General features: G+C 44.7%; 1 protein-coding gene across 4 annotated transcripts; it reads right to left on the bottom strand.

Moving 5' to 3' along the window:
• Positions 1–547: 547 nt before the first annotated feature.
• On the bottom strand, positions 548–27,936 carry tmem260 (transmembrane protein 260). Of its 4 annotated transcripts, none has more exons than XM_034576865.1 (17): positions 27,353–27,936; positions 23,685–23,716; positions 21,988–22,139; positions 12,941–13,118; positions 12,736–12,849; positions 11,590–11,769; positions 11,453–11,493; positions 9,586–9,672; positions 8,406–8,514; positions 7,513–7,685; positions 6,113–6,284; positions 5,101–5,240; positions 4,300–4,476; positions 3,030–3,083; positions 2,667–2,751; positions 2,113–2,416; positions 548–2,026 (listed from the first exon to the last, which is right to left on the bottom strand). In XM_034576865.1, the coding sequence occupies exons 1-16, from the start codon at positions 27,459–27,461 to the stop codon at positions 2,156–2,158; spliced, it is 2,064 nt and encodes a 687-aa protein (XP_034432756.1). In that variant the 5' UTR covers positions 27,462–27,936; the 3' UTR covers positions 548–2,026; positions 2,113–2,155. The 4 variants fall into 4 exon arrangements, with proteins under 4 accessions (XP_034432756.1, XP_034432755.1, XP_034432758.1 ...); XM_034576864.1 differs by having other exon boundaries at positions 2,120–2,416; XM_034576867.1 differs by lacking the exon at positions 27,353–27,936 and adding an exon at positions 24,025–24,168 and having other exon boundaries at positions 2,120–2,416.

Here is a 27,936-nt window from a genome sequence, read left to right as displayed (position 1 = left end):
AGTCCCCCCCACCCCTCTTTTTTCCTCCGTCTCACTCTGTCTTGCTCTCTGGGCTGTTTATGGTGTTGTGTTTCTGTCCCCCCCCCCCCATTCACAGACTTGCTGCTCTCTCCCCGTTTCCGTCTCACCCTCCACACTCTGCCTCATCCCTCCTCCTCCCCCCCCTCCCTCGCTCCTCTCTCGCTGCATCCCTCCCCGCTCCCTGGCTGGGCACACAACTCTTATCTCCTCAGACGCCCCACATTCCAGCGTTGCCGTGGCTCCCTGCCTGCATCCCTGGTCACGGCGATTCCATGGGTTCCCACAATCCTCGGCAGCTTGCTGATTTAGGGTGGGCAACTGACTCTCAGAGACAGGGGAGAGCAGAGAAACAGAGGGGTTAGGGAAAGACAGGGTGAGAGGGGATGAGGAGGCAGAGAGAGGGTGGGAGAAAAGGGACGACAAAGGGGAGGACAGGAAGAAAGTAAAGTATGAAATAACACAAGGGCATGAGACAGGAGGCAGAAAATGACAGTAAACATAAAAAACACACTTGAAGATGTAAGTGAAGTAAAAACAGGATTTAATACAGTGATTTTCATTTCAATTTAACAAATATATAGAGATTTATTATGGATAGATATTTGTTCCCCAAAAGGCAGAGTCTACTGTGGAACAAGGTCCATAATATATAAAAATAAAAGTCTTTATTGTAATATCTTAATCTGTAGAAAGCAGAGTTACAGTTTTCCCTTTTTTTTTGGTGACAAAACCAAACCATCTGTGCTGCAGCAGGTTGAATCTCATCATCCAGCCAGCTGACAGCTGCTAACCAGGCCTGCAAACAGAAAGGCCAGATTACATTCTGAGAAAACTACACATGCACTTACTGTCCTTTGCTTTCTAGTGGTATCTCAGACAGCCGGCTCCTTCGGCAGTGTTTCGTACAGCTTACAGCAACGCACCGGGCTGACCTCGGCTTGACACATTTCACGCCACAAGGCTTATTAGCATCGGCACCAGCATTCACGTGAACGTAAGGTTTGTGATCCCGGGTGCACGTCAAAGACAAGCGATTTTGGTCCGTTCGCCGAGTTTGCATGATCACTGTCTTACAAGTAAACACAGGGCAAAGAGTCCATTTTCCTGAGAGCTGACAGTTGTGCGTGTCAACGTGTGCCCCTGGAGGGTGCATGATTTGGTTCTCCTATGCATGATGATCAAAGCACATTGCTTTTCAGTGTCCCGATCTGTTTATCGACTACGTTTGAATACAGTTCTGGCAGGAAAAAGGCTCGGGTGGAGATTTAAGCATGTTCACACACGCACACATGTAGACATGCAAACACAGATCAACACACATGCAAGCATGGGCGCACACATAAATACACACACACCTCTAAAAGGGTCCCTGGCATTGTGACATTTCACATTTCATTTAAATCCATGGGGGATTATAGCCCTCTGGTTAGGAAGGAAGAGAGAGAGAGAGAAAAAACACTCATCGAATCCATTAGTTACAAAACATTTCAAGGACCATCTAAGATAAACTGATGGATGAATTGAAGGGTGGGCAAGCAGGCGGGTGGGTCGTGTTGTTAGTGTGTAGTGAGGACTCTGTGGCATAGCACAAGTCTGTCCGAGATTAAACAACGGCTCTAATCCCCCATTTCTGCCCCCAAATTGGGTTTCCCTCAATCTTGGCCTCGCCATCCTAATGTGGAAAAAGAGAAGTAGAGCAGCAGCTGAGGCTAAATAATCACCAGAAGAGAGGAGAGGGGAAAAAAAGAACGAGATGTAACGATAAAGCAATCGAATGGTGAGTTTAGGGGGAGCACGCACAGCTTGATTGGGGTCAGTCGAGGCTTCCTGAAGTCAAGCTCTGTCCCGAGTTAACTGTAAACAGTCATTAAACGAAGCATGGCTCAGTCCTTCTCCCTCCATCCTTCTGTTCTGTAACTAGAACAAACTAGATAACTAGATAACAGGAGACCAGTACTTGTTCGTCCAGTTTGGCCAAGTCCACGCCTCTGCATCAGTCTATGTGCTCCTGGAGCGCCATCCTATAAACATGAGAAGAGGCACGTTGGTCCAGACTTCGTTCCCATTGCCTCGCACTTCGCCCCACAGCACACCCTCAGTGTTCCAGCTCCACGCAGGTCTCCCCTGGATCTCATCATTGGATTTGCTCCGAGCTCTGGCCGAGCTCGTCTCTCTCTCTGAGCAGTTGAGTAATGGCCGAGCGTATGGCGGAAGCCTGGGGATCTGTGGGTTCCTTCTCCAAGTAGAGACTGAAGTGCTGGGTACTGCAGGTCAGCAGGCTGTCTGGAGTGTAGCCGCGGTGACCCGAGCGGAGCAACCTCTCACAGGCCAGTGCCAAGTTCTTGTCCCAGTTTGGAGGGTAGTGCGAGTGGGCCTCCACAATCTCCTTATACAGCTGTCCAGAAAACACACACACACACACACACACACACACACACACACACACACACACACACACACACACACACACACACACACACACACACACACACACACACACACACACACACACACACAAATACACAAATACAGGTGTTACCGAAAGTAAAGGCAACGAATGTCACTCTTTACCACATGTGGCACTTAAACCTGCACCTTTATGATAAATATCGGTATTGTTGCATGTTTGTCGAGGTCACACTCACAGTGTAAGACAGCTCAAAGAGGCGAGCTCTCCCCTCTCCCTGCATTCTTTCTGCCAGGTCAAACAGAAAGAAAGCCGTCTTCATCCTGAAACAAAGCACGCAGGCTCAGGGCTAAGTGCTGGATGGATGAGCCATGCAGATCCACACTTTCAGACGCACCACTCCAATGGAGTGATTTATGTAGATGCCGCCACCAAATAGAATGTACATGTAGATGTAGATGCTCTACCACACTAGACTGGTTTATGGAGATGTTCTGGTGGGGCTGGTATGCATCGTGACACAGCATTCTCTCTGCACGTTGAAGTGCACAACCTTCTCCAAAGAGGAAACCTACGTATGCTGTAGAAAAATTTTGCGTACCTGGCCTGCCACATCTCCTCATTAGCGACACGCTCCCAGGATGCAGGATGGAAACTGTTCACACATGAAGAAGAAGAAAAAAAACATTTTATCTAAACAGCTTCAGGCATTGGCTAGTGCACAGTTCCACTAACTATAAATGATTATTTATGTGAATATATTGTTCCACTCAACTGTGCAGGTTCGGATTCACTAAACATCAATGTTTGCCGAGCAACAATACCAGCTAGCACATTAGACATGGAGTAAAACCACATCTCCCCCTTTTTCACTTTGTTGACTGTAAACACTTGACCTCTTCTTCAAAAGAATATTTTAGCAAGGTTCCCGAGCTAATATTTGGCTCGTGGGCATCGGCGGACACGCTTGTCGTGAGGGTGCGGGAAATAATGTCACAGTATTCAGCTGCGGATATCTGAGTGAATGAAGGGCTGCTGGCAACGGCAACAGAATACGGAGCTTTGACTAATTCCACTTTTGACACAGTTATTGACAAAACGCAATAAGAAACTCATTATTTTTCATCTTCAGTCTCATTTCAAGCGGCCGAGGGCCTAATGTCTTGCACTGGTTGAATTCACAAAGAGCTGGATCACAGCACGGAGAACAGAGGAGGACAACGTCGCTGAGGGAAGCTTTGTGGAGTCTGAGGAAGGATAACTGAAGACCACAGAGAGATGAGGGGGTAAGTAGATCTTTTCTGCTGTCGGTGATAAAACACATGGCGATGACTAATTTGTAGGGGTCTATTGTGCTCTCTCAATGAATCTATTTTTTTGTGAAGATCATGGCTTGTTTTAAACGTGCCAACGGATTTGTTTTTTTTTCTTAGCCAACAGTAGGCCTCCAAAATTTACATCCTGCTAATCTCACCCCTTTAAACCTCAACAACTCACCAGTGGAATAGTCTTTGCAAACTCATGCTGTGGAGCCAGAGAGTTGAAACACACTGAACTTTATCTCCAATTTTATCAAAGCTCCCAGGTTTCAAAGGGTTTATAATATGTCAAATATGTCAGGCTGAACTTTGGGGAGATGTGGATAAAAATGATGCTCAAGACATCGATACGTTTTTTATTTGGTACACTAAACATAATATAACCTCACTGAGTTGCTGCAGATGCATAACGCACTGTCAGACATTGTGGATCAAGATGATGTTTTTTTTTACTATGAAGCTATGGCAAAGGAGAAAAAGAGGAAAAACCTCGACGTGATTAAAAAAACGAACCTGTCCAGACTTATTCATTGTTATTGTCTGTGTTTGCACCTGTTGTGAGGCTCGCTCCAGTTGTAGACGTTGCTCGTGCGATGAGCCCAGTCTTCAGGGTTAAACTGCCTCTGATTCGGCACCAAGTATTCACACACACCCATGGGCCAGCGAGCGAAGCTACGTTCCCAGCTCGGGTCTCCATCGGGCAGCCCAATGCAGGCGAAAACATCCCTCCTGCAGAAAAATAAAAATAACCAGACACATATGATCAGATGGAGGAATGTTCACATCCTCAGTTATTATCTCCAGGTGACTGTTGATGATGGGACACAGGAACAACATGTAAACAAACATTTCCTCCCATCCCTAACCCTTGTAACGTCTCTCAAGCCTTGTGCTGCTCACCAAAGCCTCGAGCCCTGAGGGTTAATCCCACAGGTCAGTGTTGCCCCAGTGAGAGACAGACACGTTGGCCTGGCAAACACTGCCCCCTGGTGGGCTTGGTATTAACAGGTCTCCTGCCAGTGTCTGAGTCTCACTCTCTCCTCGAGGAGTGAATGTGAGAGCAGGGAGCAGCAGTAAGTCCACCAGAGACTGTTTAAGCAAATCAAGTAGATTAGTCGACTTCTGTAGTTCATCAAACTCCTTTTATGGCCTCAATAGTTCTACGGGCTTATCTTCTCCCTGCACTCACCGCCGTGTCGACCATCCCACTGATCTCTGCCTCGTTAGATCACCCACTTGTTCATCTGGACCATTGTTGCCCTCCCGACTCAGTCTCTCTCTTAATTTAACATCCTTCTTTTCATCTGTTCAGACCATCCCTTTACTCCCTCTCTGCTCCCTCCAGTGACTCACTGCGTGTTGTGGGACAGGAACTGCTCCAGATTGAAGGTGTCTTTCTCCTCCGGGTGCACCGGGTCCCACCAGCGGCCGGGGAAGTGGACTCCAGGGTAGTGCTGCCCCAGCTTGGCCACATACCAAGTGTATGTCATCATCTATAAAAGAAGAAAGGGTACCACCCAACTCTGTTCAAATCTTTGCATCCACTGTGATTAGCGTAAAATGAACACAGTGCATAGTTAACAAAAAGAAAAGGATTTACTGACTTGTTTAGTGGCTTTTACTCTCACCTAACATGTCCCCTAATGTGTTCACTCTTCTGTGTGTGTTTTTAATATATGTCAACTTTTCTGTTTTGACCGGTGGGGTACTACGGTATTTGCCTCCACGTATTTTAAATGTGTATTTAGAGGTGACAATTAACTGATTCTGAACCTCTATACGTGAGGTTATCAAAGAGGTTTGACTTTCCTTACTTAACTCTAAAGATGGAGGGGTTTTGTTTTCACCTTATTTAAATTTTTTACTGGCCCTTTAGGCCAACAATCCCTTTAGGATTGCAATGTTGATATAAAGATATAAACTTATTTTGCACACAGTGACTACGTACCATAATTAGAAAGCCTGCAAGACATTTTCTGACTATCCAACATCAGGCTGTAATTTATGAATAAAATAGAATTTGCTAAGTTATATTCTTTTTCACCCAAAAAACAATCTTTCTTAATTATCTTTTTGTAAAATTAAGAAATCTACAATTTCTAAAGCCTTATATGTCTTACATGACAACCAAAAGAAATGTGAGTAATCGTATCATACATATAATTCCTCAGCATCTCTAACTCTAGAAACAACAATAAATCTAATACAACACACATGATACAATATGCTTTCTATTACTTCCTATCTTTTATACCTAAGTTACCAATACTACTTGATCTTGACTCCTGAAATTAAAGTGCTCGTATTTGTGTGAAATATAAAAACTTCAATGATTTACAATACACAGACAAGACAAAGCTCTGACCTCCTGGTCAACCAGTCGGACATCAGGCCGTACACCCTGGCAGTAGTATAAGTAGCGCAGGGAGTTTCCAGGCAGATCTCCTCTCGTCAGGATGATCGAGTCTTTTGGGACGGAGCCCAGAAGCTCCCTGCCGAACCGCTCCACCACACTGTTCCTGCTCTGATCGCACTCCCTGAAATCAACAGCAAACACAGTATAATATCATCAAAACACAAGTTGTGTTTACTGGCGTTTAAAAGGGTGTTGAGTGCGGCCTCACCCCTGCTTAGAAATGTGTGTGATGCGTACAGTCGTGTGTATGTGTATATGTGAGTGTAGGTAGGCTTTTAAGGTGCTCTGAGGGTAAGTTGTCAGTGCCCCCGCCCCTTCCCTTCTGCAGCGGGCTCTGGCTGCCTATCGAATCACAGGGAGACAGGTGTGATGGGTCTGACAGCACAGGCCATGCTCTCCCCCTTGATCAAAGCCGCTCAGTGATGGCTGTCTGGCACTCCCCGGCAGTACGCCGGTGTAATCTGCCTCCTCGGACAGCTAACATCTCAGACTGAGCTCTGTGAGAGGAATCTATGTGCTAACCGTGCCGCTCTTTAGCCCTTACCATGGGGTGAGCAGGGAAAAACCTGACACGCGGAGTTCAGACCTTCAGTACGAAGCACAAAGAAACAAATCGGGTTGACTCAGGGAAAACTTATGCAGGGGAATTTTAGAAGGTACTAGAATGAGAGGGGGGATTTTTTTTCTATTTCACTTTAACTTTACTACACAAAAGTACTTAAAAAGTCACTTAGGACACATTTGGCTCCAGTGTTATAGCAACAGTAATACTGTAGTAGTACAATACAACTAAATAACTGCTGAACAAATGCTTAACTGATGGTATCAGGTATTTATTAAACATAAAGCTCTAACAGACATGTGCAAAAGACGGCAATGGCAGACAAGCTTTTTAAATCCAGCGATGATGTGTTGTTTAAATTATTTAGTTTTTTTCCAAGTTCATTGATCTATTGTGATCACACCCATTATTTGTTGGTTATAAAACTCATTTAACGGCAACTACTCAGCAGTAGTGATGGAACTGTTAGTATCTAGCGGTTATTTTTTGCGCTACACTTCAGACCATTGGATTTGAAATATAAAATGAAAATGGGAAATGTAAAATGACGATTCTTTACTTTATTTTGAATAAGTATCAGTAATAAGTCAAAAGTAATTTCACTCCCAAACGCATTTCAACACCAACATAAATCTTAAAACTCAACATAAATTGAAAAGTCACTGTTTCATTTGATTCCATTTGTTTAGCTAAATAAAAAAAAGCATACATTATTGTTCTAATGTGTATGGAAGGCATTGTACGTTACATCTCACAGTTTGTTGCTATAACAACCTGCAGCGCTCACCTGTGATTGTTGTGCAGCATTTGTCCCAGCAGAGCCACAGTGAGGACCCAGCCGGTGGTCTTCCACACCCCCCCCAGGCCCAGCCTCCTCTCCAGCTCGGTGAGAGTCTGCCTCAAGCCGAGGCCTGCCAGCACACACACTGCGGCATCACTCTGCAGCCAGAAACGCTCAACCTGCAGGAAGTGAGCGCACACATGTGTACAGACAAACATACACAAACACACACACCAGTATTTTCTTAAAGTTTGATTCTCATGGTGCATTCACGTGGTGTTGGAGTTATCTGAAAAATTAGTTCTTGAAAGGGAAAATTCCCGTAGGTTTGGAACAACTTGGTAAATCTTTCAAACTTTTGATGCACGAGTTGCCAAGTTGTTGACATCATCATAATCATTAGAATTAATTAACATCATTTTACAATCAGCTCTAAATAGTTAAACTTTTAACATGATCTGCAAACTAAATGTCCATATATCACAGGTTTTAAATCATTTATATGCCTGTCACACCTGATCCCTTTTCTTTGCTCTTCATTATTATACAAATAATGGACAGATGTGTCAAGGTGTTGTTTAAACGTTCTTAACACATAAATAAAACACATTTTGTTTACAGTGTCCATGTTTTTTACACATTCCTAGTTTAAAACACATGAACAAGTTGGAACAACTTCACAACTGGGGAAACGGCACCTTATACTAAAATGCACTGTTAGTCCAGTCGCAGGTTGAATTCTGTTTAAGTGTTTCAGGATAGGTACCTTCCATCTGTGCCGTCTACACAAGTTACTCATATATAGTAATATCAACTGTAATGTTAACAATGTTAACTTTTAGACCACTGCAGATAAAAACAAAAGTAAACAGTTAAGTTGAATGAGTCTCATCACTCACCACTCCGAGCAGCAGGGGTCTCCTGATGTCCAGGTTTGCTCTCCAAGCAAAAAACAGTGAGTAGACCATCAACATGGCAGCAAACAGCCAGGACACTGAGCGACACGTCCTAGGACAGGAAAACACAAAACCACAAATTATTTAGTCTACAAATACTGATCTTGCTTTCATATCACTTTGTGAATATAATTAAATATATATACTCTCTTTATATTTCAATATACACAATCGAAAGTAGTACTTTGGGTATATTCTGTAAAAAAATATATACCTGTTTTGAATATATCCTTGAAAATATTATGAGTCAAGGAGCAAATGTTTACACCAGCCAGCTAAGAGGTGAATGATGCAGGCTGAGTCAAAAGGAGGTGGTGCCAACTGCTGAATCACAAAGTCATTACAGTACAGCTGTAAAATCTACTTATACACAAAATAAACATGTAGTTGCCCTTGTGGCAATAACAAACCATCATCTGAACCTGAAGAACATTTTCAAAGCAGATAAAATGACTTCTGGTTTTCCTGCCAACAGACTGATTTGATTTTTGTTTTAACCGGCTGGCCACTGACACACAATATCGAACTTTCTATATTTTTAATTCGGATCTCATTACGCGCAAGTTAAAAATGGAATCTTTGAGTAATAAAATGTCCCAGAGCAGTTCCCCTCAACAATCCAGTGTTAGGTAAATTTGCATGTTTTACTTTCGGTGTCCTAGAAAATGACCTCTCTCTTTTTCATCTCTGTGAATGTAGCCAAGATTATCAAAGTGCGCCCCAGGAGAGGGGGATCAGGGAGGTGGTCTGTGCCCTACAGGGCCGGAAGAGTCTTTATCAGCTCCACCCAATAGACCCCAGTAACTACTGTAATAAATAACTGGATCACTCTGCCACATGCAGATACATACAAGCAGCAATTTACTTGTACACACCAACATGTTTTTTAAAGATCCAAACCGCACATCAACCCCCTCTTGATGTGAATGTGGAGCGTCACGACAGCTTGACAGTTAGGTGCCTCAGTGTTGTTTTGTATTCTTTTTCTCTAAGATCAGCATTTTGTCAGTGGTTTTGTTCCCTCCTTTTACTCCAGGGGATTATATTTTTTGGTTGAAGTGGCTGCTGAGATGTGTGTGACAGAGTTTGGTGTTTTGCATGCCGGGCGTCTCGCTCATCCTACCTGTCCCAGGCGGAGAGGAGAAGGCCTGTTCCTGCCAGCACCAAAACGGGAATGGAGAGGTCTGCAATGCAGTGGTCCATCTGGGCCCTACACACACATACACACACACACACATTAACACACATGATGGACACCGAAGACAAGCTCAATTACCCTCCCTGCTACTGGAGTCAAGGACACCAATTATTAAATGCCCTCCATCCCCTATCAAAACAAACTCCTTGGACTGTATGTTCCTCCTTTCAATCGGATTGACAGATACGAATGACTGTGTCATCCACCCCCCCGCTGCCCCATCCTCTTGTCACAGCGCCTGTCAGTCACAGAGCACTTGCTCAGAGCAGGGGGATAGTTTCCTGCCTCTTCCTTAATACCCATCTCTATTTGACAGCTTATTGAGTCTCTGTATCTCCCGATGTACACTGTGTGAATGTGCTCATGGGCGTGTGTTTGTGAGTGTGTGTGTCAGCTTCTCCAGTGGGTTTACGTCGCCAGTGCGATATGCCTGTCATGTTCGCCTCTCTTCCCCATCTTGAAGGTGTGCTTGTCCATCAAGCAGCATGGGCGACGGGAAGGGGGTGGGCGTCTGGCGGAGGGGGGCCCATGGTGGGGGGTCTTAAGACGCGCACGCACCCCCATCCCGTCAACTGGAGGAAGATACCAGGAGTGGGATGAGTGCGGCGGCGGAGGTGGTAGTGGCAGTGGGGAGCAGGGGAGGGAATCGGATGGAGGAGGTTTTGGGGGAGGGAGGGAGTGGTGGTGGGGGGGTTGCTGGAGTGGAAAAATACAATTTCTCCAGCTCTATTGCAGTGTCTGTCATCACAGCTTGTCACGCTTAAAGACCAGAGCTGAGTGATCATTTCAAACTGCTGGAGAAACAGAACACAGCGATTTGGCCCTCTAAGCAGGTTCAGTTCTGCTTTGATGGGAGAGAGGGAGTTGAATGGGAAGAACAAAAGCTGCTGGGGAGAGAGAGAGAGAAGGAGAGAGGGAAAAAAGAGGGAGAGATGGAGAGACGGGGAGAGAAAGAGATGGGCAGCAGAAATGACTGGGCTCTCTGAAGAGACTGATGTGATTGTGGTTAAATCTGCGTGAAACACCAGAACCGGTGCAGAGTGTGCTTGGGAAGTCCACTTCTAGAACCATGTGCGCCCTCTATGGGCCAGGATCAAATACACCCAGTTTCCTCTCATGTCTCTTTCCAACTCTATCTTAGAATCTATAGAATCTTTTTAAGTAAAAACAAATCACCAAAGACAAAAAGACACAGAACAGAAGAAACAAGCAATAATAAATAAATAAATAAATTGTCTATGCTGCATATGTAGACAACATGGAATGTCATGACCATAGACTGTGTGTATAAATGGACGACACGTCTCTATTTCCTCCCACTATCCAGAAATTAAGCTTAAATATCTTGGATACGAAGAAATCATACGCCCAGAGTCTGTTTAGTAGTGATTGGGGGATGGAGCCGTGGTAGTGAGGTCACACAGACACATATGCTCCACCAATCGTGAGTCAGTGTCACCTGTCAATCATGATATTTCACCCTGTTTTTAATAGCATCAGACAACTGACTTTTGTGAAAAGGGTATTTGACGTTTTTTTTTACTTTTTAGTTTGGTCCATGTCCCATCCTCTAACAAGGAGGAGGCTGGATTTATGAACGATACTGTAACAAGCCACCAGATGGGGATCGAGATTCTTTGGCTTCACTTTTGGGGAGCACTCATGTCGTCCATCTTTATATGCAGTCTATGGTAATGCCAATCAATAAGGGAAGGTGCAATATAGTAAATACAGTTGTTTTTAATGATTCAAATGTGTAACCAATTTAGACAAAGGGAAAATATAAACTTACTGTAGCATAGTGGTGATGTTCACAGAGCTCTCAGTCTTTGCCTACCAACAAAAACGAGAAAAAAAATCAAAAACTTGCATGTAAAATAAAAAGGGTGCATAGAAGGTGGGTAAGGCAGACGGGTAAGCAGCATGTACCAGGCTGAAGGTGCCGTATTCAGCCCTCAGCAGGTGAGCCAGCAGGCCTGACAGAGTGGTCTGATCACCCCAGCTCCAGCGGGCTGTGTTGAGGTAGGAGGAGACGGGCAGGTAGACGTACGGCAGAAAGCCGGCGAGGAAACACACTCCCAGAGATACGACGACACGTAATGACAGCTCCTGCCAACATCACATGAGACGCATGTCGTTTAAGTTGTTGACGTTCCCGAAAACAGATGTCAAACATTTAGGTTTATTGTTGTTACATAGAAAATCTTGGTATTTAATATAAAATACGGTATATACCTACACAGTAGATGTAAAGAAATCAAGACAGGAGGGACTAATGGAAACCAATTACACAATCACAACCATCCTTTCTCCTGCTAGACCGTCTGAAGCCCTGTTCAGACCTGGTATTGTAACCTTAACGTTATTGAATTAATGAGCTGCACGCAGATCTACTCTGAAGAAAGATTGTATCAATAAAAAACAAACAGGAATCATTATGTGTTGGTCTGTGTTGATATTGTTATGGCGACAACAAACAAATCCACATATGATCACTGATAAACATAAAAACACATGTGATTCATTATGAAACTGCAGCAGGTCAGGACACATTTTTGTTCACACAGCAAAAAGAATGTGGCCACTCCTCAGGACGGATGTTAATATCAGGTCTCAACTCGGTCTGAAAGACTCAATCTAACATTAAACTTACGTCAGTTCATTGGGGACCTTCGCTAACACCTCTTTAACAAAATAAAGTGATTCTCTGAGCCCACTTTAATAAACAAAGACACTTCAAGAGGTTAAAGAAAAGTTTAAAGTAAAAAAAAGTGTATCTACTGTATATTAAGGATCTCTGCATTACTCTGCATAGAGCCAAAACAAATGTATGAATTGTCTTGTGAATGTGCTGTATTTAAATAGAGCTCTTCTAGTCTTATCAACCACTCAAAGCGTTTCAAAGTAAAAGTCACATTCATACAATGCTTCTATACACAGCACTTTTACTATCACGCTATTTACACACTGTCGAGGACATTTTGGGCGCGAACTGGAGGAGCCGGGACATTAAGTACTCTTCGGATTTAAAATGTCTTCTATGTGTGGTTGTATTCATGAGGCTGCAGGACTCACCTGATGAGAGTGGAGTCGGTGAAAGACCCAGGGAATGACGACCAGTATATACAGCACCAGGGTGTGTTGGTTACAGAGCCCCAAGCCACAGCATAGCGCCCCCCAATGTGCAATCTGATGAGGGCAAGCAGGTCAGTACAGCGCAGGGAGTTCAATAGAAAGGCAGAAGTTCTCCAGTGTAGAGTTGTTTTTTCTGCCATGCTACCTTTGACCTTTTCCTGGCGTCTTGAGCACAGTGGAAGCTGGCGATGGAGAAGAAGAGCAGACCAACAAAAAGGTTGTTGAGGGTGAAGACCTCTGCCACCATGGACCACTGCCAGCTCAGCCTGGACACAGCAAACAGGCCTCCGGTCAGCACTGCGCCGGGGCCAGGACCTGCCAACCTGACAGTCACAGAGAGGAGACCTACATTATTATACATGACTTCAGAAAGACCTGTGACTGATTTTCCAGGAAATATATGGGTCCGCAACTATATTATCTTTAATAACATTCATAAATGTTTTATTATAGTGTTGCTGCAACCATCAAAAAGTTATTTAAAATAAAACTAAAATATTAAAATGAACCAAGCCTGGGCATCTATTTGTTGAAAGGCTTTCGGTATTTTATTATTCAAATTGAATTAAAATTTTATGAAATTCTACAGTCTAAAAGCCACCAATTCCCTCAGACTAATTTGGGGACCCATTATAATCTCTCTATGACCCAAGTTTGCTTCTCGGACGAGACCTTGAAAAACATTCTCAGTGATTTGGGGCAATTCACACATGATGAGAGAGAACTCCCTCCCCAGCAGCCGGTTGATCTGGAGCCGACTGGCACCGAAACCACCGTGGTCGAGATAGTACTTTATCCTCAGCTTCTTAAATATAATGTGCGCACAAAAGTTTTTCCCCTTTCTCCTCTCCTGTACTGTCTCCATCTCCTTTGCGGTAATTGAAGCAAACTTGGGATAATCTGTCATACGCTAAGACCCACCACTTACTAAAATCAGAGACAGGGGGGGAGAGAGCGAGAGAGAGAGAGGGGCGACAAATGGTGGCGAGAAGGGGAAGAAAAGCAAAACAGTGCAGAGTGTGTGTTAAAGGGGTGAGGCAGTGTGCGGGATGAAGGATGAAATATAGAAAAAAGGAAGAAAAAAGTTCAAGAAGAGAGAGGGTAAAAAAGAGAAAAGAGGGAAAAAAAAAAAAGTCAGCCCAGTCCCCGGCATGCTGGCTCTGAAATATGAGCAGCCTCGACAATTAGGGAAGTCAGGCAGTATGGCCCTTTCCGCCATTGTGTGGAGTGGCTTAGAGTCCTCATCAGCCTATCAGCTAACTGACAGGCAGAGAGCTGCTCTATTCAGCACCGCAGATACAAGCTGCAGGCCAAACGGCTGCCAGGTCCCTTATGACCCCACAATCCCTTGCCGGTGACAGCTTCAAGCTCCATAGCAAATTAGGCGCTCTCACATTACAATCGCAGAAGACAGATTCCATTAACGGTATCTGAAATTGAGTAGAGAGCAGGCCCGTTATCAGACCTGACTCATAAGCACCGCCATTAATCACAAGGCATGATACCATTTATACATTTCCAGCTCTCTGCCTGCCGCTGTGATAGTCAGCCACAAAAGGCCTGATGAGACTTAGGCTAGGGGAACAATGGAGCTTTCTGAGGAAAGCGCGGTAAATCAGGAAAAAAAGGAGAGGAGAGCGAGAGAAGGGTAGGGAAAAAAAAAAAACTCTTGCTTGCTGACTACTTCCCCTTTTTTCTTGGGTTTTCTCTCTGCTACTCGCCACTATTTTTCCTCTGTGTTCACTATAAGGCAAGCTCGGCGGATGAGTGTGTGTGTGTGTGCACGCACTTAAAAGAGGGGGGGGGGGGAGAGAGAGAACTGTGTTGATGGGGAGTCTGGGAGTGGGTCTTAATAAGAGATAGCAGCGCCTTTCTCACTGCACCGCTCCAGGAATTAGTTGTAACTTGAAGGAAGGATGAACACGGGTGCGGAGTGGGGAGGGGGGGCAGACGGGGACTTTTGTTGAGGTGCAGGGACCCTCTGCACCCATAATTTTACCTCCCTGCATGACAATTAACCCGTGGCTCATGCACATAGCAGGGGGGCTGGTTTTGGGGGTAGCACGGGGTTCAGAGCAGTCGTGGGGGTCCACAGTTGGGTTATTACACCAAGTCTGTTCCTCCTGCCTCTGAAAGCCCTATCTGATAGCCAGGCAGCACTCATCACATATTCAGACACACACACACTCCTGCTCCTCGACTTCTTTATTCTCCCTGAGTGCCTGACAAATCTCTCTGTTAGAGCTTGTCAGTCCGTAAGAGCCCAGTGGTGTGTGTACAGCGCAGCCCGTAAATGACCTGTCTGTCTGCGTCGGACCACCTGAGTCCCCGTCAGCCTCTCAGCCCGCTCTGCACGGCTCATTCTCCAGGCTGGGCTGCTCCCAGGGCGCACAGATAAAGCTGGATACATTCTGACACCAGTGAAGCCTTGTTCCCCGTTATCACAACTCAATGCGGTGCAGGATGCCGCTGTGCTGAAATGTTGTGGCTCAATGACAATGGCCTGGTTGAGACATGGCAGGAGAATAACACAGCTGACAGCGAGACTATTCTACCCTGAACTGATCCACGCTGCCAAAACGTCTGTGTCATCACTTGGGTAATTAACTAAATGACAAATATTATGCATTAAATGTGGAATAAGGCACAAGCTTGGAACTAATGTAAGTGGTTACAAAAGAAAATCACTAATAATTCAGCTGAAAGTTACACATGTGGAAGGAAAATGATGAAATAGTAGAAATGAGAAAAGCAGGTTTAAAAGGGAAAGATCAAAAGGTAAACACAAAATAATGAATGACAAAGATACAACAGGCTCTGGTGAACAATGTCCCCTTCAAGGACACAACACAACAAAAGCTGTGTATAATCACTCAAGTGTCAAAAAGGGACCTGCCTCGTATACCCCCTCAGTTCTACAGTATGGGCCTGAGACGTGCCAGCACCAGTCGTCTGTGCTAAATAACAGCACACAAAAAAAAGCCTACACCAGCACTCTGCACTGAATGAGGCTCCACAATGGAGCTGGCCAAGGGAACCACTGTCACACACCACCCCGGGGAGCAGACAATACCACAGCTGTGCCATCGCGGATCAGCGCCGCACTGTTCTCGAACCGAGCGGTGGTTTGGGGGAAGCAGCGCTGGAAAAGAATCACACATTCCTGAAGAGGGTAGAGAGCCCGAGAGAGGAGGTGGCCTGCTCGGGCGGAGGCTTAGGTTTCCAGCTGGCCTCCACCAACACCCCAGGGTTCATCTTTGGCCAGGATGACGGGCAGGGTACTTAGTAGCTATTATATGACAGCGGTTAGTGGTAACTGAGATCAAATACGCCAGTGAAATACTATAAAGTGTTCTAAAGCTAGTCAGGGCACAGATGAGGGCTGAGCAACATTTCGGTATTATTGTCTTTCAGTGTCATAACAATATCACCATATCAGGGTTTCATTTAAAAAAGTTCTGTTGTTTTTAATGGGCCCATGATGAATTTTACACACCTAGCTCAGTTTATTTGTGAAACTATTGAGCCTGTGAGAAGTGAAAACTTTTCAAAGTTGGAAAACTGACTCTGGTGACGCCATCATGCTGAGTTCGGGTTTTAAGACGACATATTTCAGCAGAAAACCTGTGTTACCGAGTTGTATTGTGGTAAAAGAAGGATTGATACCATGACCTAGAGGCTTTGATTTTGATCGCATATTTTTTAATTAATATCTTCATAGTGCCCTTCCTTTATCAAAATGCAATTTTAAATTAGTGGAATGTCCTAATTGTAATTAAAGATCAACAAAATAATATTATTGTGGTTTTCATTTTATATGTGTAACAAGCAAAACAATAGGGTTATCCCTAACACACTATAGACTTTCTATAATAATGACATTAATTCCTGTTATATTACCCAGCCACAATATGGATATAACACTGATATCATTATATAAATCACACACACAGCTCTTCTGACTGAAATACACTGTGAATGTCTACTTGTTCTGTCCCCAATCATTTTCATTCCCAAACATAATTTCTTGTGAAATTACCTTCCAAAATAAGGAATATCATCAACTAAAATAGAAAATGTATTTTATTTTTGCAGTATTTCCCAGCCTTAATCCTTTTTTCTAAGTGACTTTAAAAACAGTGGGTTTAAATACTGGTTGTCACAGCCTGATTTCCAGCCAATCACCACACCAGGCGCTCCTCTCTTCTTCCTGCCTCATCCAGTGTGTGTCGAGGAGGCCGCCTGCCTGCAAAGAGGGTAAATAAGAGACCCGGCTCCGCCGCTTCGACACCCCTCCTCCAGGAGAGCGCTCCACTGCTCAGTGCGTGTAAAATTAATCACCACAATTTTGCTCAAACAATGCAGCCACTGACATGACAATTTCTCCCAGAATGCCATCTTAATCTCCACCCAACACACAAAAATTACAGGAAGAGGGGAAAAAAACAATTTACAAAAATCCTGTGTTTATGCAATTCACTGAATGCCATTTTTATTGCTCCTTTTTCCAACAAATTCATTAGGCACACACCACTGATACATAAATGTTGCTGTATAGATTCCATTAACTAATTCTGGGTGAATTGTAATTGCCGAGTCTGATCCGTCTCCGTGCCTGGTGCCTTATTAAGACTGCCTGTGGTGGGTGAGGAATGTAATATTGACGTCCGAGGCAGACACAATCTCGGGCCCAGGGGCGAAAGGAATATTAAACTGGTAGTGTATTCTGCTGTCTATCTAGCTCTCCTCCCTCCTCCTCTCTATCCCTATCCCGTAGCCAGTAATGAGGAAATAACATCTTCATTAAACATCTGTTTAACTGTATTAGAGGATGAGTCCCGGGGGAACCATTGGTCATGCTGAGGATGGGGGGAGTGAAGGAGGTCTGTTGGACTACAATGTGAACAATGAGATACTGCGAAAATGGAACAAAAGGTCCAGAGATTGGGCCTTTTAAACAGACAACCCTAAAATTGTATTTACAGAAGAAAACTGGAATGGGGTGTTTTCTCTGCTGCCACTTGGGGGAAAGATTTTGATCCAACCATAGCAGATGTGACAGGGAGGGGCCATCTTGCCACCTACAGGGAGAGGTGAGAACATTGTCCAACAAAAACTATTCAGCTGTTTCCAAGATAACACAACTTACAATTGAGATGTCTGAAACTATGCAAACGGTTGCAGAATTATAACACCTCCCTACGCATCGCTCCTGACGTGACCCCCAAAAAGATACACGCAACTCAACCCCTGTGGAATAAACAACCCACCTGAGTGAGGACGGAAAGCGCCATCAGGACCATATGGTGGAGGTCCTTATAAGGAGATGGGGACGCAGCACAAGGCAGGGGGGTGGCACCACGCCCACCCTCCGGTCCGCTGAGGTATCAGCTGTGCCACATGGGCCAGCGAGGAGGCTCTCGCAGGTGTGCGTTTTCTTTCGAGGGGCCACAAGGAGACGGAGAGGGCCCGACACATTGATGTGCTCAACAAACTGTTATGCAATCATGTGATCAAACGGGAAAAAAAGTGCTGATGACTGAGCGTTGCAAGGTTGTTTTTCTGCTCTGATGGCTGTCAGCGCGCTAACGTGTCTGCTCCTGGTTTCTCAGGATAAGCCCAGGAATGGAGAGAGATTCCTCTCAGGTAGCAGAGATTCAGAGCAGCTTTAGCAGATAAACTGTGAAACGAGAGAGAGCGCAGAAAACCAAGCTGTCTGGATTATCCCGCTACGAAGGGTGCATTCCTCTAGAGACTCTTGGCTGAGGCCTTCAGCATTCCACGGGCCAAATGTGTCTTTCTGTGAACTAGCGAGTGCAATCGATAGAAATTATCATTACGTCCACCATCCTCAAAGGCTTGTCAGGCCACGGTGTGAAAACATAACAAGACATGCAATTTGGCCATCAAACCATATGATCAAGCCAAGAGAACTGTAATTGACAAATCAAAGGGAGGCTAAGTGCTACATTTTAACTTGCGCAAGAGAGAGAAGTGGCTTCCAAGCCTATCAACTTACATTCCCCCACATTAAACACGGCAATCTGGCCGACTAATTTAAATTGATACATCAAAGGGTTGCCATGTTGGGTGTATTCCAGATGAATTTCAAGGTCTACAATTTACTATTTGAGAGAAACTGCCTTCAAGTACCCGAATTAACTTCACTACATTTTGCCATCTGAAAATAATCACACAAAGCGATGATTTGTTTGGGGGTGGGTGGGTGGGTGGGGGGTGCCTACTCCTCAGCTGATACAAACCCAACAATTAAAACTGGGGGAAAGTTTATGAGGGTCTCACAGGGACAAAAAGCACAAAAGACATTTCAGGATTTAAGTTTGTTGGGAAAGACAGAGTGAACCGGTGTCACGGCAAGGACAGAGCAGGTATGGACGGGTGTGGACTGGTCAGGTTTGGCATTTCATCTGAGGGAAAGGCCTGGCCAGGGAGTCCCTGCAGGGCTGTGGCACGACATCTATGCCAGTCTTCTCGGTATGGTCAAAGCACCCAATGCCCTCCGTGCCAGAACGGAGAGGGAGGTCTTGACCATCCGGAACCCCCACCCCCACCTCTGATAATTTTCCCTCTCCAGTAACCCCTCACCAGGCAGAGTCTGCCAGCTGATCCACAGCCACAAGCTCATCCCAAACTAGGTCCTGAACAGATAACGACTAAAACCTTTTATGCTTATTTTTCAAATTGAAAGCGTAGATTATATGTTCATACTTAAGAGCTTATATGACTGGTGTGACTGTGGTCTGGCTCAAGTCCTCACTACCCATCCACCCTTGTTGAGGGTGGGTGGGTGGGTCAGGTTGGAGGTCCTCATAATGACTTTTTACTTGAACTTAATCCAAAATTGGATCTAAATCCTCAGAGATTACAAAAAGGGCTACAGTTAACATGTGCACTGGGAGCCAAATATCATCCAGACTGCATGGATATTTTCTGGCCTCAAAATATCTGTCTGTAAATGTCTGGCCAAGAGCTGTGTCCAATCCCCCAATTCACTGCTAACTCATCAAATGCATTAAGACCAGGGGGGCAGTAGGGATACATGGCCAAAAATCTCTCTACAGAGGCACAGTGTTGGCTTCTTTTCTTTCCTTCCTCTCTTATTCTTTTCGTCTCACCTGTCCTGTTCCTGGGCGGAGAGGTTGAATCCAGCAGGTTTTGATTCACCTCTGAGGAGCAGTGAGGCAGGACAGGGCCCAAGGCTGATGCAGTCTGGGCTGAAGGCCAGTCCCCTGAGGAGCACTTCCTCCCCAGCGCCTGCCCTACTCCAGCAGGGCTGACCCTGTACCCCGACCTACTCCGGACCACCTGCCACCCAGCACACACTGGCCAAGCACACAGGAAGTAGGCCCATGCAGGACTGAGCACCTGGGAACACAACTCCATTTTCACCCGCTTTCCCTCCCAGGCTATCGTGGTGTACAGGTCCAGAAATTACATCACATTCAACAATTCCTATTCTGGGAGACTAAATTAGAAGTATATGACATGCTTGGAAATGTCCCAGTATGCATAAACACTGACAAAAAGGAAAAATGTTGACACTAAGCTGCCACTAACAAAGCAATGTGGAAAATCACTAAGATCAGCAAAAGGATGATGTAAGGTACTCTGGCCAACCATGGGAGATAAACACACACACAAAGAAGGAAAGGGTGAAATACTCCTTACATGATGGGGTCAGCAGCAGGCGAAACTGCAGGGTGGTAGATGGCAATGCAGAGAGCGTAAACTGGGCTCATGACTGAGCGCGGGGAGAGGTGGTAAAAGAGAGAGGGGATAGGGAGGAGCGGAGTTAGTGATCCTGTTCCTCTAAGACCCAGGAGGCAAGAAGGGGGAGATTAGAAATCGTGCCGTGTCAGGATTGGGAGCGTGCTGGGCAGTGGGGGAGCAGGAGAACAGGGATGTCGGCGTGGGTGCTGGAGGGTACGATAATTGTGATATACATACACACACACGCACGCTCACAACGGGTGGCTGATGGGTAAACAGGCAGGGCAGGGTGGTGGGAGAGAGGAGGGCGGCTGGACCCTGCTCCTGAATACTGAACAGCGGATCAGAAACACTACTGGCAGTAAGTCAGGACCCAAAAATACCACTCTCTGTCCCAGACAGCATCAAGATGCAAAAAGTCATGAGGGGATTGTTTAAAGACCCCCACCTCTCAAAAATCTTAGTTACTTCACTCAGATATTTGACTTTGACTGAGCAGGCTGATGTGTGTGTGTTACTGTGTGAGTTCAGATTTGTGACACTCAATGTAGAGTGAAGACTTGAGTCATAAAACAACAATTTAACAAGAATATTATTTCGGGGGATTAGGTAACTCATACATTCACTAAAGTCAAATTCCATTGATGGCAGAAGAGGGAAGTCACTCAGTAAAAAAAACTGCTGTACTTAAGTAGATTTTTTTTTCTTTTTGAGTATTTATTTTTCTGACAACCTTTTCCTTTTCACCCTACATTGTTACACCAATATTTGTACTTTTTAGCTCGTTACATTGTCAAAACAGGCTCATTACTTTTGTTTTAATGCATTTGAGGGAAATTATTAGTTTTTTATTTTGAATCATCAAGTCCTTTCAAACATCAATACACATTTCAATCGAAATGGATGGGACATTAACACAGAAAAGACAATTCCTTGATTTGCATGTATCACGCACAACATACGTAATACGGCATAAAAGACTTATCAAGGCAAATCTGAAAAGACAGGGAGACTCAATTTTGGAGAAGAGGTGCGACACATATGTCAATGACAAGGAGTAATGACATGGAAGAAAGTGAAGAATCAGTCAATATCGATGATAATGTCAACAATGTCGACAATGAAACAAAACATTCTCTATCCCACATATTTACTCCTGGACAACTTTTAATGCTCATAAATCTTTTCTTGCTTCAACCCCTGATTTTATCATATTGTTTTCTCTTTTTTTTTATTATTAACAGTGGTTAATAGTCTTAAATAGTCTTCAAACTATAGTCTCACTTTGCTTTGCACAGATGCAGCCGGTAGAAATGGCCTTCAGCGTTTTTTCAAGTATCTGTACGTCTACTAGAATGTGTGTACTTTTGCCACCTCTGATTTATGGCAGGAGAGGAAACACAAATACATCTATTATATTGTGGAAAAAGAAAGCATAATCATATATATTTACGTGCCTACCTGCAGACAGTAATGCAGAGGGCACCACAAGCTGCCGCCCCCAGCAGACCACCCATCAGGTTGACGCTGTGGGCTGGAGAGAGGGACGGCAGGAAGAACATGGCCAGGCGAGCTAGCAGGGTGAAGAGAGGGTATCCTGGAGGATGAGCCACCTGAACACACACAATGACACAGTCAGCAACTCAAATCCAGACACACAATGAAAGAGGAATTCAGAGGTTCAAGAGAACATCACATAAAACAGGTAATGTTTCACTGAAGATGTGATTGAGTGGGCAGCAGGCTGAGATACTGAATGTGCACATGTTGTACAGAATACAAAGCTAGAACAAAATATAAGATGTGACCACTGACTAAGATTTAAATAGAAGTCAAATGTATTTTTGTAAGTAGCCCTTCATAAATCGAGCTGCTCTTCTGCCCCCTATAGATGCCCGTAGTGGCGTGCAGTAGAGTCACAGTAACAGAGAGGAGTGACACACATCCCGCCCGGCCTGACCGCAAACTGTGACTGCTTTGATACCAGAGCCCTCCCCTCTCCCCCTTCTCACTTCTTTCCTCTTCCCAAGGACAGTGCAGCTCCCCAGAGCCCGCGATAGAGCACGTGGTGCTCGCCCGCCCCAGCCCCCAAACCACCTTCGAGCCGCAGCCATCCTCGCCTGGGGGATCTCGGCAATCACAGCAATTAGCTGCTAAGTCTCCTCCACCCAGATAAGGGCTCAGTCATTAAACACAGACTCATTCGCCGGCGCTGATAACACGAGCCATGCGGGCAGGGAAAAGGGACAGCTCCTCAAAATGAGCACAGTGCTGAAAGGTGAGAGGGTGACTACCTCAGCAATCACCTCAAACTCTGCAAGCCTACTATGCTCTTTGGTTACGTTCAGAAAACAGAAGCAACTTCGCCACAGTCTGAGAGGGGGGTTGTGGATGGAACATGAAGGTCAGAAAAAAGTCGAGAAGCAAAATAGGAGAGCAGAGAATGAGAGAAAGGAAAGGATAGCAGCTCAGCAGACAGTTTGGTGAATTGAGTCGTGCCGTCAGACAGGTAGGTGACTTGTGCATGTCTGAGGAGGGACTGTGTGGCCGACAGGAGTGGACAGATATGCCGCTGCAGGACAACTGAGGGACAAAGGCCACAGGGAACATGGGGAAGCAAAGCCGTGGAGCTCTGGGGATCAGAAGGGGGGGCCAGCTGCCTGGGGCCCGGGGATGGCCTGCAAGGCCCTGGGGAGGCCCGAAAGGCAGACAGACAGGCCACACGGACTGCAGCACTAACAGCAGGATTACTGGCATAGTGACACCGACACAGCCTCCCTAAAAGGATCACAGCGGCGTAATAAACTTTATTAAATAATAAAACTTATTATAACTGTTAACCCGATTTAGTTCATTCTTCGCGGCTTACACACACACACAAAAAAAGAGGGGTGGATATAATAAGCCTTATACCGTACATAAGGCAAAGCCTACAAAAGCCATCGCCTTACCATTGACTTTAATTGGATTTGAGGAACGGGTTGCAAATTATAGCATTCTCTATTTGCAACTTAGTAAAATAAGTGTATAGAAAAGAAGGGGAAAAACCTGTGGACTGAAAGTAAATTAATCTGCTTTCTGCCCATGCTTAATTAAACTTCCTTAATGCTTATAAAAGTTAATGAGTGAATTGATTAAACAATACAGCTAATACTTACCCCCAGCTCACAAGCAGTGGTGATCAGCTCTCCTGTGGAATAGAATAGGGGAGGAAATTAATGTAAACCCAATAATTATTATTAAGAGACAAGACTGCTCCCAAAGTTTTCCCAAATCAAATACTTGCACTGGGGTTTTGCATTAATTTGCCAGGATCAAAACCTGCAAATCTTCCCAGTGTGACATTTCCTAAGCGGCACGCTCATTCTCTTCATCTCTCCCTTCTCCCCTGATGCCTCCCTCCCCTCCTCTAGCACATGCACACAGATATAAACACACACACGCACACACAAACCATTAGACTCCCTCTCCAATGCACTGTCACACAAAGACACACACATATGCTGATCTGAGAATAATGCTTGAAGTCCCATCCTCCCCGTGCATTGGGGTCCTTTCCCTTCCTCTTTCTTCTGCTGCTCTACGTGCCTCTCTCCTGCTCCCACACTCCCAATGTCTCAGTGTCTCGTTTAGTCCGTTGGGCACAAACAGAACAGCGATGCCGGTGACAGTCACAGAATGAGGTAAGCTGTGAAAATAAGAGCCGGTTGCACAATTTTTTGACAAGCTCTGTGTGAGGCGCAGCACGAAGTGAAAAGAAAACCCCTAAAAGCTATTTTAGGAAGCTTTAATGTACCCAGAGCGTTTCAAATTATGCTGATTTCTCACCCAATGTTTTCATCTCCCACTCATGAAAATTGAAATTTGGTTCAGATTAAATGACATTGATAAATGTTTGGGTTTGAGACGGCTCCCTCTACTGGTACTAGATGGGCAGTCGTCTCCTCCATCCACAGCAGCCAAAAAACTGTGGCCTCATTTGCTGCAGCAGTGACAGAAAAACATTCTATCACTTCACCAGCATACAATCTATATAGGAGGACTGGTAGATTCATATACTACATATAACCTGGGGGGGAAACAACATTAAATAGGTAAACGCTATGTTTTATTTAAAGAGTTTAAAAATACTGGTTAAAATGAATTGATTTCTAATGTTACAAGTTACCTTGGCTCACAGCAATGCATTTTAAAGTGTTTTCCATGTTCAAAATAAAAAAAAATTAAATCTCACATGAACATGGGCCATGATGCAGCGACAACTGTTATAGAACAGCGGCTGAGTTTCAGATGGCATTGGCTGCTTCATGTGTTTTGCAACCTTGCCGATACAGTGCATTACGATGCCTAAATTTCTGCCACATGAAGTGCCCTAACTCTTATCAGTCTAATGGACCATGAAGTCAGAACTCCTCCACCTGCACAGCTTAAATGTTTTCACAGCTCCATTTCACCTGACACGAGCCGCCAGCTACCTGCCATCACTTTATATCACACTTCCCCTCATCAGTTTCTCAATTTCACTCATTTTCCCCTCAGTAGTAGCAGACGCTTGCACCATTCAACATGGAAACTCAAACTAATACTGAGCCAAAGCATCCATCTCAGTGCCACGGAGATGGGGTTCTGCAGCCCCTACGCTAAAAAGGCAAAATATTGACTCGACGGGGTAGCAGCACGGATGCCAAGAGTCTTTGTGATAGCGGAGCATGGGCACCCACACCAGTCTTCCCATAATCCCCATCATTTCCACACTCCACATTCCTAGACAACAGCGTGCCCGCGGGGCTGCGCTCAAGCCTCTCCAGGGCACATCACACCTAAAGAGATTAGGACACAGAGACGGAGACCTGGAGAATTCGGAAGGGTGTTCAGCTGGCACTATCAGAGCGGGCATCCTGCACCGTCCCTAAAGACTGTGGAGAAGGGGCTGGCCATTTTTTTTCAAAGGGCCCCGTTCACTAGACAGCAACACAAGCAGCAGGGCTACTCAGCGCTCCAATTGCCTGCGCTCTCCTCGTCTCTGCTTGCCCATATCTGGCCGAGCTTTTCATATGCTTTCACTCTGCAAATTGTGCATTCCCCTCTCCGCAGCAGCTTGTACGCCAGAGCAGCGCAAACCTAACAAGCAGAGCCTTCATGGCCTCAAGTCCACATTTGCAAGTTTGTAACCTTGCTATCACTTCTAAACAGTTTGTAATTGTGCAATGCGTTACTTCATAAACTGCATTACAAGAATGCCGGAGAACACATTGGCCTACCACATAGGAAGGTGCTGAGGGAAATACATTTTGTGTCCACTGCTAAGCCTTGTTACAGAAGAGTGCAAATTGAATTTATGCATACGCACATCATTTTGAATGTAAACAAACAAGCTAAATTATTCCGCGAGTCAAGGGCTGTCAACAATGCTTTGCCATTACAAACGGTGTCTCCATGACCCAGTATTGCAGTGCAGTCGGTAAAAGAAACAGTACGCTGCTATTTACTCCTTGTGAAGACAGACAAGGGAGCATTCCTGCAGTTCTGTAAAAAGGGCAGAAGTTTAGTCAAAGTAAACTTTTTTTTAACTTTATGAACGACAAATGTTTGGTCATAATTATCATTGGATAAAAATAATGTTGATCCATTGGTTAAAATCTTCCGCGGTTCCCACTCTTTTTATTAATTGAATTTTCAAGTCGTTTTTCTTAACAATTCAAGCAAGTCATATGATTTAACAGTTGGCCTATTGACACATTTAACCACATTAATATTCCTCCTTTTTTAATGATGTTGTGTTCATGATTATGCATATCTATAACTGGTTAAGACAACGTCCATCAGTGTTAAACGTACAATAAGGTTGTTTGACTTATGTTTCTTAGTCATAAACACGTTTTTAATATTACTTGAATGCTTTATTCAGTTGTGGCAGTCAAAACAGTCAAAACAATATCTTATATCCACATCCCTCGTATGAACTTGGGGGGAAAAACACCATGGTCCAGTTCTATAACAACATTTTGAATCACACTATCACAGCCTTTTACAAACAGTGAGATCAATTTCAAACTAAATACGCAATGAAGTTTCATAGGCAATCTATTTAAAAGGGGCTAAATTACAATTTCAAAGATCCAGAACAATGGAAAATATATTTTGGCATTTTAATCAATTTCAAGGTTGGTTCCATAACTGGAAATGTACTCCAGGTTTTCCAGGATTTGTGGGAAACTTTACAGTGACACATGTGATACTTCAACAGACATGTCTACGTGGAAATTAAATGAAGTTCAGTGCAGCCAACATTTGAAGACAACTTGTCTGTCAAACCAATAATGGGAATAAATATGGTTGAAATACACATGACAAACAATGCAACAACAATTGTGACAATTTGACACATTTTAGTTTGTTTATTAAAATAATTTTAGTACAGAGAGTTATACAATTTGTATCTTAAATCCTGAGTTGAGCTGATGTTTGAGCTATAGACTCCAATTCACTTTTACTAATCAAACTCAGGGACCATTAAATGCATGTAAAAACTCTTACTGAATGAATTGATATAAACTCACAAGAGAAGCAGCCTTTTATTTTAGTCGAGATTTTTTAAAGATATTAGTGACTTCCTGTGTTCCTAATCGCTTCCTGTTTGATATGTACATAGATTAGATTGTTCTCCCCTGGTGAATCTTTACATTTACACATGTGGTCTGTGATCTGCAGCTGCAGCACCACGGACAGCACCACTGACGCTGCCGCGAGCACGTGATTGGCTGCCCCGGCAACATAACAAAGCCACATGACCACAGTAGCATTTAGCTAGCAGGCTAGCACCAACCTGAGTCTCCCCCGGGGACCGTCCTCTGGACACAGGGCACATACAGTGCGGTGACACACGCGACCGTGGCCCCGGTCAACATCCAGCTTCTCCGTGTGTCCGCCGACATTTTGATTTCAGACTAAACACCGATAGTTCTCAAACAACCGCTAGCTAATGACGAGCTAACGCTACCAGCTCCCATTCATTTAGGGCTGGAGACGTTACAAGGGACTCAGACGCGGCCGTTTACACGAAGACAGGTGTCGGACTGCAGCGTGCACGAAGTCAACGTGACACAAAATAGTGACTTCGGTTTAAATGGTGTACTTTTAGCAGTTAGCTCCTCTAACGCGGTTGCTTCCGGGGTTAGCAGCCGCGCCCGACGAGCTAAACTCGCGATACTAGCAAACGCGCCATTCCTCAAACTTACACCAGCGTAGTGGTTTATGAATGTGTGCAGTTTGTGAAGCCATTTACGCAAGTTGCGGAGGGAGAGGACGAGTGGTTTCCCCTTCGTGCGTGGAGCGCATCCGTGGAGCACCTGCGATGACAAGTCACAGACTTCCTCGTTCAAAGTGGTGGTTCCTCATCAGACGGACCGA

The sequence above is a fragment of the Hippoglossus hippoglossus genome, chromosome 22 (genome assembly GCF_009819705.1).
Source record: "Hippoglossus hippoglossus isolate fHipHip1 chromosome 22, fHipHip1.pri, whole genome shotgun sequence".
Classification (NCBI taxonomy): Eukaryota; Metazoa; Chordata; class Actinopteri; order Pleuronectiformes; family Pleuronectidae; genus Hippoglossus; species Hippoglossus hippoglossus.
The sequence above is the reverse complement of the archived record's forward strand: the minus strand, read 5'-3'. Positions and strand labels throughout refer to the sequence as shown.